Below are 12,673 nucleotides of genomic sequence, written 5' to 3' on the forward strand. Positions count from 1 at the left end.
CGACCTGCAGGGGAAGCCCACAGGGATCCCACCTTCTAATCTCCCAAATGGCATCTTATTAGTAGACCATTTTTATGTATATATTTATATATAAAACATAAAAACATAAAAATATATATATATTAAACCCTATCAAACCTTAACACTTACCTTAACCTTCACTTCAAAATGTGACAACTTCTACATTTGACAACTTCCAAATTTGCATTTGGAGCAACTTCCAAATTGTACGTTTGGACAAATGTGGATAAACGTCCAAAATGGTAAAACCGTGAGATCATGTTGAGTTGAGAAGTGTTTAGCTCCGCCTCTGCTGCTACCGTATAAAACCTGCCGTGTTAATATAGTGATAACGCCATACAGGGCGGTGTGCAGGCAGGCAGGGGACCTAACGGTGTAATGTGGTCGGGGGGAGGGTTGATCTATCGACTAAGATACCAAACGAGCGATTTGGACTTTAAAGAGTTGTTATGAATGCGGTCGGACAGACGAGGGTGACCGCGGTGTGACTTCCAGAGACGTCTTCACAGAACAAGTTGTGCGCTCACAGCGAGCTGCACAAAATATACATTGAGCAATAAGGTAATTTAGAATGTCAGGTGAATAAGTTATAAGTTATTTTGGGGGAATTTAGTATAATTTGATGTATTTTAGACATGTTTATTGATGGTCTAGTCTACATTTCTATAGACACGTTTTATTCCGGCCTAAAAATAGGAATTGCTTGCAAAATGTTGTCATTTAGATAGCCATATTATACATATAATTTTAGATAAATGCTAAACCTAGTGTATTGTGACTTGAGAACCGTAACGCCAGGTAACCGCACACGGCGCTGTCCGTTGACGTTATTACTGACTTCAGTGTGGTGCGCGTGGCTACTATGTCCTCGTGAGTTTTTCGTTCATATTTGACGGTGTATTTATTTTAAATCCGCTTAACCTTTTTTTCCCCCTTAAACTTCGTTTTGTGGGTTAGGTTGTCACTGTCCCGTACGAGACGATGTTTGTTTTTGCGCTCTGCCTGTACCTCGGGAAGTTGGTGTCGTCCGGTGTCAGTTTGGAGTTCCGTTATCACAACACCGTGGAGGTGGAGAGGTACCTGCGGGACGTTAACAACACCTTCCAGTTCACACACCTGCACAGTATCGGGAAATCTGTCGAAGGTGAGAACACAGACTATATGTTGTCTTGAAATGTAATATTGGAAATTGTAATTCACTATTTGATATGCCTCAGTTTAGATTAGATTTTGTCACCGGTGAGAGCCCAGGACAATTTCAACTTTGATAACAACATTTTGAAAGTGTGTGGAGCTCTTTGTAAGCAGGGAAAACCCATTTTTGGAGATTTCTGTGGTAGATTTATTTTGATGATCTACCAGAACTTTTTTGGAATCATTCAGCAGTGTTTACCAGATGAAGTAAAATACCGTTGGAAATTAATGTGGACAATTTATATTCCTAAAATGTCATTTGAAAATGATGCTGTCGCTGCTTCCTGTTGACCAGACATATTGATAAATAGCCCAATGTCAAAACACAGTTTTAAAGTGTCCAAATCAATAACCAATGTGCATAAACGGTTAGTACATTTTATGTTTTCAGTATATCACTATTTACACATACAACAATAGTAATCATATTATTTCAATATATTTTTGGAATGGGGACCTTATAAACTGTACATGCATCCAAAAGCCCTGTTTTGTCAAGTCACTCATTGATTAGGGAGGGATGTGCACTGTTGAAACTACCACAACTCAAAAAACACATGACAACTGGATATATTTTTTACATCACTGGTTAGAGGACAACCAGCAGAAGAAGTCAGCTACATTTTGGAGATGTTGTTAACTAGAAATATGCTAATTAGCAACAATTGTCTGTGATGAGATTTGAACTCCCAACCTTTGGGTTGCTAGACGTTTGCGTTATACACCCACCCATCCTTTAGCTTTAACTAACCATCGGTCTTATGTAACCATACGAAACGTACCATATCATACTAAATTGAGTATCTCATATTTACATTACAGAATAATACGAAAGTTCTGAGACCAGGTTGGAAACTTAGAATAACCAATACATGGTTGGTTAGATGAGCATTTGTAGAAGGCTTCTATGTATATTTTGCACTGCCAGATGTTGATTTCAGGAGGCTGCCTTCACGGAAAATAGAACAAATCACCTTTTCTGTTAGTTAATTTCAATGAATCACGACCCGCTATAGGATATCAACAGTGACAGTTTGACTTTCAAATCCCTGTATTGGTATGAATCAACAGTACAAAACCAAAGATATTGATCTCGTGTCATTGTGTTGAGTATAAACGTTTATACTAATATAACCAATCTGAGGTAAAAAGTTAGTGTAATTTCCCCCCCATTTCGATGTGATCAAAATGGCAGCTTGTGTAATGTAGTAACACATACTTCCACATCATGGAAAGTAGTGTAATATACATTTTTAATTAGGTATGGCAAAATATCTTATTTTTAGGATGATAGTAAATGAAGCAAACACAGATTTGTTTGATATTCACATGCATTTCTCACTAGTTTAACCATTTTAGAGATGTAAAAAACAAAATGTTCCTAAGCAGAATTTAACCAGGCGCTCCACACGCTAAAACAGGAGGGTTCCTCAAGGGTTCTTTAGGTTGATGGGTTTTATGTGGAACCATAATGACTCTGAACTCTTCAATGGTTCTTTGCAGTTCACAAAATGATTCTTTGCTGTTTTATTGATAATTAAAATGTAGGGCGGGGGGTTTAATATAATATTTTGGGGCATGGTTTAGTCACAGCTCTTTATGTACAACCATGAGTGAGGGTTTCATTCCAGTTGATCTAATATATTGTGTTATGCCATTACATGTTATACAGATGTATGTAACAGGTTCATAGGCTGCGACGGAATCAGTCTTCCCCTCTCATAAGAGGACTCTTTGTAAACCGGGTCCCTGCCTGCCTGCCAGCCAGCCAGCGACTGCAGCTGGCAATTTAAATGCTTGTGAAGACTAGCCTAAACAGACTGTTAATATATCATCCTGACCACTGCTCCCAGCATCCTGCTCCCAGCCCCCCAGCGGCTAGTCCTCCCACCCCCCCAGCGGCTAGTCCTCCCACCCCCCCCAGCGGCTAGTCCTCCCACCCCCCCAGCGGCTAGTCCTCCCACCCCCCCAGCGGCTAGTCCTCCCACCCCCCCCCAGCGGCTAGTCCTCCCACCCCCCCAGCGGCTAGTCCTCCACCCCCCCCAGCGGCTAGTCCTCCACCCCCCCAGCGGCTAGTCCTCCACCTCCCCAGCCTCCCAGCGGCTAGTCCTCCACCTCCCCAGCGGCTAGTCCTCCACCCCCCCAGCGGCTAGTCCTCCACCCCCCCCCAGCGGCTAGTCCTCCACCCCCCCCCCAGCGGCTAGTCCTCCACCCCCCCCAGCGGCTAGTCCTCCACCCCCCCCAGCGGCTAGTCCTCCACCCCCCCCAGCGGCTAGTCCTCCACCCCCCCCCAGCGGCTAGTCCTCCACCCCCCCAGCGGCTAGTCCTCCACCCCCCCAGCGGCTAGTCCTCCACCCCCCCCAGCGGCTAGTCCTCCACCTCCCCAGCGGCTAGTCCTCCACCCCCCCCAGCGGCTAGTCCTCCACCTCCCCAGCGGCTAGTCCTCCACCCCACCTCCCCAGCGGCTAGTCCTCCACCCCACCTCCCCAGCGGCTAGTCCTCCACCCTCCCCCAGCGGCTAGTCCTCCACCCCCCCAGCGGCTAGTCCTCCACCTCCCCAGCGGCTAGTCCTCCACCCCCCCCCCCCCCCCCAGCGGCTAGTCCTCCACCCCCCCCCCCAGCGGCTAGTCCTCTACCCCCCCCAGCGGCTAGTCCTCCACCCCCCCCAGCGGCTAGTCCTCCACCCCCCCAGCGGCTAGTCCTCTACCCCCCCAGCGGCTAGTCCTCCACCCCCCCCAGCGGCTAGTCCTCCACCTCCCCAGCGGCTAGTCCTCCACCCCCCCCAGCGGCTAGTCCTCCACCTCCCCAGCGGCTAGTCCTCCACCCCACCTCCCCAGCGGCTAGTCCTCCACCCCACCTCCCCAGCGGCTAGTCCTCCACCCTCCCCCAGCGGCTAGTCCTCCACCCCCCCAGCGGCTAGTCCTCCACCTCCCCAGCGGCTAGTCCTCCACCCCCCCCCCCCCCCCCCAGCGGCTAGTCCTCCACCTCCCCCCCCAGCGGCTAGTCCTCTACCCCCCCCAGCGGCTAGTCCTCCACCCCCCCCAGCGGCTAGTCCTCCACCCCCCCAGCGGCTAGTCCTCCACCCCCCCAGCGGCTAGTCCTCCACCCCCCCCAGCGGCTAGTCCTCCACCTCCCCAGCGGCTAGTCCTCCACCTCCCCAGCGGCTAGTCCTCCACCCCCCAGCGGCTAGTCCTCCACCTCCCCAGCGACCTGCTCCCTAGTCCTCCCTCTGGTCCTACTCCCTAGTCCTCCTACTCCCACGGAAGGGAGGAAGACATGTTGTGGATTTCAAAGAACAAGCCTGTCTAGAATGCAGTGTTTTTAACCATGGGTCTGGATGGATGCTTTCTGGACCCCAGAGACAATAGGACAGAGACCGCTCAATGGTCATCATGCCATGTCTGCAGTGGCGGCACCAGGAATTCTTCACTGGGGTAGCTATGGGGCAGCTTGGTAGTTGCATAGGGGTGCTTGCAACTCACGGTTACTGCCACGAGTTGAGACGGTAGCAGAGGGATGTCGACCTTGACAACCACATAACGTGTATGCTGGCTTGCTGAGCAGTCGGAGCTGGTTCCTGACAACAGGGTTTTGAGAGAAATAAATGTGTTAACTCATCGCTATATACACTGAGTCTACAAAATATTAGGAACACCTGCGCTTTCCATGACATAAACTGACCAGGTGACAGTTAGGATCCCTTATTGTTATCACCTGTTAAATCCACTCCTCCCCTTCCACAGGGGCAGGTATCGTAGACCCTGTAGATGAAGGGGAGGAGACCGGATAAAGAAGGATTTTTAAGCCTTGAGGCAATTGAGACATGGATTGTGTATATGTGACATTCAGAGAATGGGCAAGATAAAATATTTATGTGCCTTTGACCGGAATGTGGTAGTAGGTGCCAGGCACACCGGTTTGTGTGTCAAGAACTACAAAGCTGCTGGTTATTTCACGCTCAAGTTTCCTGTATCTATCAAGAATGGTCCACCACCCAAAGGACATCCAGCCAACTTGACACAACTGTGGGAACTATTGGTGTCAACATGGGTCAGCATCCCTGTGGATGCTTTCAACACCTTGTAGAGTCCACGCCCCAAAGAATTGAGGCTGTTCTGAGGGCCAGCTGGGGGATAGCAACTGAAAATTAGGCAGGTGTTCTTAATGTTTTGTACACTTAGTGTATATTGAAGGCCAGGATGCTATCGCAGCCCCTGTAGGCCAGGATGCTATCGCAGCCCCTGTAGGCCAGGATGCTATCGCAGCCCCTGTAGGCCAGGATGCTATCGCAGCCCCTGTAGGCCAGGATGCTATCGCAGCCCCTGTAGGTCAGGATGCTATGCTATAGTACATGGTCATACATCAATACTAAGACCTCGGAGGAGGAATGGGCTACTCAGAATAATTGATCTTTCAACTGAGGAATTTGCACTTTTATGTGTTACAAGAAATCTATCACGAGTCCCAAATCGTTGACGTTATTGATTTTTATTTGAGTATTTCACTCTCAACCCATAACGGCTGAGTGGGGAAGAGGAATCAATGTGTTGTTGAGCCTGTATGTTATAATTCTCTCCATACAGTATGGAGCTGAATCAGAAACCACATGACAAGGGAAGCACAGTCAGCACCATATATCACTGACATGTGGCACCACGGCAGAATCATGGCCAGGGAATGTTCCAGAACACGTCACCTGACCAAGAGAAACTCTGGGCTAGAGCCAGGGAATGTTCCAGAACACGTCACCTGACCGGGAGAAACTCTGGACTAGAGCCAGGGAGTGTTCCAGAACACGTCACCTGACCAAGAGAAACTCTGGGCTAGAGCCAGGGAGTGTTCCAGAACACGTCACCTGACCGGGAGTAACTCTGGACTAGAGCCAGGTAATGTTCCAGAACATGTCACCTGACCAGGAGAAACTCTGGGCTAGAGCCAGGGAGTGTTCCAGAACACGTCACCTGACCGGGAGAAACTCTGGGCTAGAGCCAGGGAGTGTTCCAGAACACGTCACCTGACCGGGAGAAACTCTGGGCTAGAGCCAGGGAGTGTTCCAGAACACGTCACCTGACCGGGAGTAACTCTGGGCTAAAGCCAGGGAGGGTTCCAGAACACGTCACCTGACCGGGAGTAACTCTGGGCTAAAGCCAGGGAGGGTTCCAGAACACGTCACCTGACCGGGAGTAACTCTGGGCTAAAGCCAGGGAGTGTTCCAGAACACGTCACCTAACCGAGAGAAACTCTGGACTAGAGCCAGGGAGTGTTCCAGAACACGTCACCTGACCGGGAGAAACTCTGGGCTAGAGCCAGGGAGTGTTCCAGAACACGTCACCTGACCAGGAGAAACTCTGGGCTAGAGCCAGGGAGTGTTCCAGAACACGTCACCTGACCAGGAGAAACTCTGGGCCCTATAATGTAAGAACCAACCGACGGCCCATCCAGTCTCTTGGGTGTTAGCATACTGTATGTGCATACAGTGAAGCTCCAGAGGGACGTGTGGTCCTGCTCTGTGGGTTCTGCCCAAACTGGACTAGAGGAATGTAACGCACCTCTCCTCTGAGTTTTGGGACTTCTGCGTCCCAAATGGAGCCCTATTCCCTATGTAGTGCACTACTTTTGACCTGAGCCCTATGTGCACTACATAGAGAATAGGGTATAATTTGGGACATAGTCTTCCTCTTACAGAGTGTCACGGATACTTAGGGCAGGAGGAAGGAGCAGAGTCAAATGCAGGAGACTATTGTCCAATAGTGCCGAAGTTTATTCACACCCAAAACACTCGGTGGTCAAAAGGCACAGGGAGCGCACAATACCCCAAAAAGGAAAACAGGTAATTCCACCAATGAAGAAAAAAACGCACGGGTTGCAGCCCGGCAAGAATAAATAATCCAATATAATACGCTGGAGGAAAACCCAGCAACAGCGTCAACCACCACTGCCCGCTGACAAACAATTAATCCCACACAAAAAACAAACCCAAAGGAACAAACTAAATACCCCCCCCCCCACTAATGACAGAAAAGGAAACCGGTGCGGACCTAGACAGACAACTCAACGAACACAGAAACATAGATCGGTGGCAGCTAGTAGACCGGCGAATGGGGCACCATTTTCTGTGGATACTGTGACACAGAGGCCCTATACAGCTGGGCTGTACCACAATGCTGTCTGATGAAGACCTGTTTGGCTGAACAGCGTTGTAGTAGGTGACCTGCTGTAATATAAAATGCTGATCAGCTCCTACCTGTATTTCTTTGTAAATATGTTTTTGTAGATAGTTCACTAAAGTTGATCTGCTTCATACTGGCTGATTGTGTTGTTTTTGTAGATGGTTCACTAAAGTTGATCTGCCTCATACTGGCTGAGTTGTTTTTGGGGATGTACCATCACACACCGCTGGCTCCTCCTCCCCCTGGTCTACCACTACCACACAGAGGGGCAGGCTGGGTTGGTACCACACCCCTGGTTCTGGTGGCTGGGTTGGTACCACACCCATGGTTCTGGAGGCTGGGTTGATGCCACACCCCTGGTTCTGGTGGCTGGGTTGGTACCACACCCCTGGTTCTGGAGGCTGGGTTGATGCCACACCCCTGGTTCTGGAGGCTGGATTGGTACCACACCCCTGGTTCTGGAGGCTGGGTTGATGCCACACCCCTGGTTCTGGGGGCTGGGTTGGTGTCACACCCCTGGTTCTGGAGGCTGGGTTGGTGCCACACCCCTGGTTCTGGAGGCTGGGTTGATGCTACACCCCTGGTTCTGGAGGCTGGGTTGGTACCACACCCCTGGTTCTGGAGGCTGGGTTGGTGCCACACCCCTGGTTCTGGAGGCTGGTTTGGTGCCACACCCCTGGTTCTGGAGGCTGGGTTGGTGCCACACCCCTGGTTCTGGAGGCTGGGTTGATGCTACACCCCTGGTTCTGGAGGCTGGGTTGATGCCACACCCCTGGTTCTGGAGGCTGGGTTGGTGCCACACCCCTGGTTCTGGAGGCTGGTTTGGTGCCACACCCCTGGTTCTGGAGGCTGGGTTGGTGCCACACCCCTGGTTCTGGAGGCTGGGTTGATGCTACACCCCTGGTTCTGGAGGCTGGGTTGATGCCACACCCCTGGTTCTGGAGGCTGGGTTGGTACCACACCCCTGGTTCTGGAGGCTGGGTTGATTCCGCACCCCTGGTTCTGGAGGCTGGTTTGGTGCCACACCCCTGGTTCTGGAGGCTGGTTTGGTGCCACACCCCTGGTTCTGGAGGCTGGGTTGATGCTACACCCCTGGTTCTGGAGGCTGGGTTGATGCCACACCCCTGGTTCTGGAGGCTGGGTTGGTACCACACCCCTGGTTCTGGAGGCTGGGTTGATTCCGCACCCCTGGTTCTGGAGGCTGGGTTGATTCCACACCCCTGGTTCTGGAGGCTGGGTTGATGCCACACAAAGGGGCAGGCTGGGTTGGTGCCACACCCCTGGTTCTGGAGGCTGGGTTGGTGCCACACCCCTGGTTCTGTGATGTGGCTGATTGTAGTTTTACCACATATACACCCATGTGGATTATTACAGTACATTCTGAGAGTATTCAGACCCTTTCATTTTTTCCACATTTTGTTACATTACAGCCTTATTCTAAAATGGATTAAATAGTTTTTTTCACATCATGAATCTACACACAAATACCCCATAATGACAAAGCAAAAACAGGTTTTTAGAAATGTTGGCAAATGTATTACAAATATATAAAAAACTATCACATTACATAAGTATTCAAACCCTTCACTCAGTACTTTGTTGAAGCACCTTGGCAGTGATTACAGCATCGAGTCTTCTTGGGTATGATGCTACAAGCTTGTCACACCTGTATTTGGGGAGTTTCTCCCATTCTTCTCTGCAGATCCTCTCATGCTCTGTCAGGTTGGATGGGGAGCGTCGCTGCACAGCTATTTTCGGGTCTCTCCAGAGATGTTTGATCGGGTTTAAGTCCGGGCTCTGACTGGGTCACTCAAGGAAATTCAGAGACTTGTCCCAAACCCCCTCCTGCGTTGTTTTGGCTATGGGCTTAGGGTCGTTGTCCTGTTGGAAGGTGAACCTTCGCCCCAGTCTGAGGTCCTGAGTGCTCTGGAGCAGGTTTTCATCAAGGATCTCTCTATTTTGCTCCATTCATCAATCTCTCGATCCTGACTATTCTCCTAGTCCCTGCTGCTGAAAAACATCCCACAGCCTGAGGCTGCCACCACCATGCTTCACCGTAGGGATGGTGCCAATTTTCCTCCAGATGTAACGCTTGACATTCAGGCCAAAGAGTTTAATCTTGCAGAATTTTATTTCTCATGGTCTGAGAGTCCTTTAGGTGCCTTTTGGCAAACTCCAAGCAGGCTGTCATGTGCTTTTTTTTTTTAATGAGGAGTGACTTCTATTTGGCCACTCTACCATAAAGGCCTGATTGGTGGAGGGCTGCAAAGATGGTTCTCTCATCTCCACAGAGGAGCTCTGTCAGAATGACCATCGGGTTCTCGGTCAACTCCCTTACCAAGACCCTTCTTCCCCCGACAGTAATCTGACCGTGCTCTGAGATGCGCTGTCAACTGTGGGACCTTAAATAGACGCGTGTGTGTGTGTGTGTGTGTATGCGTGTGCCTTTCTAAATCATGCCTAATCAATTGAATTTACCAAAGGTGGACTCCAATCAAGTTGTAGAAACATCTCACGGATGATCAATGGAAACAGGATGCACCTGAACTAAATTGAGTCTCATAGCAAAGGGTCTGAATACTTATGTAATTAGGTATTTCGGTTTTTAATTTGTAATACATTTGCAAAAATGTTTAAACCTGTTTTCACTTTGTCATTATGGGGTATTGTGTGTAGATTGAGGATTATTTGTTTTAATCCATTTTAGAATAAGGCAGTAACGTAACAACGTGGAAAAAGGGAAGGGGCTTCTGGTGCAAAGTTGACAGTTAGATATTCCTGCCTGTTGGTGTTGTAGAGATTCAGGAGATATTCCTGCCTGTTGGTGTTGTAGAGATACAGGAGATATTCCTGTCTGTTGGTGTTGTAGAGATACAGGAGATATTCCTGTCTGTTGGTGTTGTAGAGATTCAGGAGATATTCCTGTCTGTTGGTGTTGTAGAGATACAGGAGATATTCCTGTCTGTTGGTGTTGTAGAGATACAGGAGATATTCCTGTCTGTTGGTGTTGTAGAGATTCAGGAGATATTCCTGTCTGTTGGTGTTGTAGAGATACAGGAGATATTCCTGTCTGTTGGTGTTGTAGAGATTCAGGAGATATTCCTGTCTGTTGGTGTTGTAGAGATACAGGAGATATTCCTGTCTGTTGGTGTTGTAGAGATACAGGAGATATTCCTGTCTGTTGGTGTTGTAGAGATACAGGAGATATTCCTGCCTGTTGGTGTTGTAGAGATACAGGAGATATTCCTGCCTGTTGGTGTTGTAGAGATACAGGAGATATTCCTGTCTGTTGGTGTTGTAGAGATACAGGAGGAATCAGGAGATATTCCTGCCTGTTGGTGTTGTAGAGATACAGGAGATATTCCTGTCTGTTGGTGTTGTAGAGATACAGGAGGAATCAGGAGATATTCCTGCCTGTTGGTGTTGTAGAGATTCAGGAGATATTCCTCATGTTGGTGTTGTAGAGATACAGGAGATATTCCTGCCTGTTGGTGTTGTAGAGATACAGGAGATATTCCTGTCTGTTGGTGTTGTAGAGATACAGGAGATATTCCTGTCTGTTGGTGTTGTAGAGATACAGGAGATATTCCTGCCTGTTGGTGTTGTAGAGATACAGGAGATATTCCTCATGTTGGTGTTGTAGAGATACAGGAGATATTCCTGCCTGTTGGTGTTGTAGAGATACAGGAGGAATCAGGAGATATTCCTGTCTGTTGGTGTTGTAGAGATACAGGAGATATTCCTCATGTTGGTGTTGTAGAGATACAGGAGATATTCCTGCCTGTTGGTGTTGTAGAGATACAGGAGATATTCCTCATGTTGGTGTTGTAGAGATACAGGAGATATTCCTGTCTGTTGGTGTTGTAGAGATACAGGAGATATTCCTGCCTGTTGGTGTTGTAGAGATACAGGAGGAATCAGGAGATATTCCTGTCTGTTGGTGTTGTAGAGATACAGGAGATATTCCTCATGTTGGTGTTGTAGAGATACAGGAGATATTCCTGCCTGTTGGTGTTGTAGAGATACAGGAGGAATCAGGAGATATTCCTGTCTGTTGGTGTTGTAGAGATACAGGAGATATTCCTGCCTGTTGGTGTTGTAGAGATACAGGAGGAATCAGGAGATATTCCTGTCTGTTGGTGTTGTAGAGATACAGGAGATATTCCTCATGTTGGTGTTGTAGAGATACAGGAGATATTCCTGCCTGTTGGTGTTGTAGAGATACAGGAGATATTCCTGTCTGTTGGTGTTGTAGAGATACAGGAGATATTCCTGTCTGTTGGTGTTGTAGAGATACAGGAGATATTCCTCATGTTGGTGTTGTAGAGATACAGGAGATATTCCTGCCTGTTGGTGTTGTAGAGATACAGGAGATATTCCTGTCTGTTGGTGTTGTAGAGATACAGGAGATATTCCTCATGTTGGTGTTGTAGAGATACAGGAGATATTCCTGCCTGTTGGTGTTGTAGAGATACAGGAGATATTCCTCATGTTGGTGTTGTAGAGATACAGGAGATATTCCTGCCTGTTGGTGTTGTAGAGATACAGGAGATATTCCTCATGTTGGTGTTGTAGAGATACAGGAGATATTCCTCATGTTGGTGTTGTAGAGATACAGGAGATATTCCTGCCTGTTGGTGTTGTAGAGATACAGGAGATATTCCTGCCTGTAGGTGTTGTAGAGATACAGGAGATATTCCTGCCTGTTGGTGTTGTAGAGATACAGGAGATATTCCTGTCTGTTGGTGTTGTAGAGATACAGGAGATATTCCTCATGTTGGTGTTGTAGAGATACAGGAGATATTCCTCATGTTGGTGTTGTAGAGATACAGGAGATATTCCTGCCAGTTGGTGTTGTAGATTCAGGAGATATTCCTGTCTGTTGGTGTTGTAGAGATACAGGAGATATTCCTGCCTGTTGGTGTTGTAGAGATACAGGAGATATTCCTGCCAGTTGGTGTTGTAGAGAGATACAGGAGATATTCCTGCCTGTTGGTGTTGTAGAGATACAGGAGATATTCCTGACTGTTGGTGTTGTAGAGATACAGGAAACAGGATCAGAGAGGCCTGACACATTCATGTCTGTTGAGAAACTCTCTATTTTGTAACACACAGTATGGGCTTTGTCCCAAATGGCACCCTATTCCCTATGGGCCCTGGTCAAAAGTTGTGCACTATATAGGGTACCAGTTGGGACTTACACACAACAGTTTGATAAGGATCTTGGCTGTGGTTCAGGACTGTCACGCAGGTTGCTGCCGACCAGAGTAGAGTAGAGTGTCTCTCTC

At 48.4% G+C, this 12,673-nt stretch overlaps 1 protein-coding gene across 1 annotated transcript in view; it reads left to right on the forward strand.

Annotated features, from left to right (window-relative positions):
• Positions 1 to 218: 218 nt before the first annotated feature.
• Positions 219 to 12,673, forward strand: part of LOC115182046 (carboxypeptidase M-like) — a 73,944-nt gene continuing 61,489 nt past the window's right edge. Inside the window, exons 1-2 of the mRNA XM_029743687.1 lie at positions 219 to 582; positions 979 to 1,165. Coding sequence (XP_029599547.1) covers positions 1,003 to 1,165 — 163 coding nt within the window. The 5' untranslated portion in view covers positions 219 to 582; positions 979 to 1,002. The remainder of the gene's footprint in view (positions 583 to 978; positions 1,166 to 12,673) is intronic.

This window comes from Salmo trutta, unplaced genomic scaffold (genome assembly GCF_901001165.1).
Source record: "Salmo trutta unplaced genomic scaffold, fSalTru1.1, whole genome shotgun sequence".
Classification (NCBI taxonomy): domain Eukaryota; kingdom Metazoa; phylum Chordata; class Actinopteri; order Salmoniformes; family Salmonidae; genus Salmo; species Salmo trutta.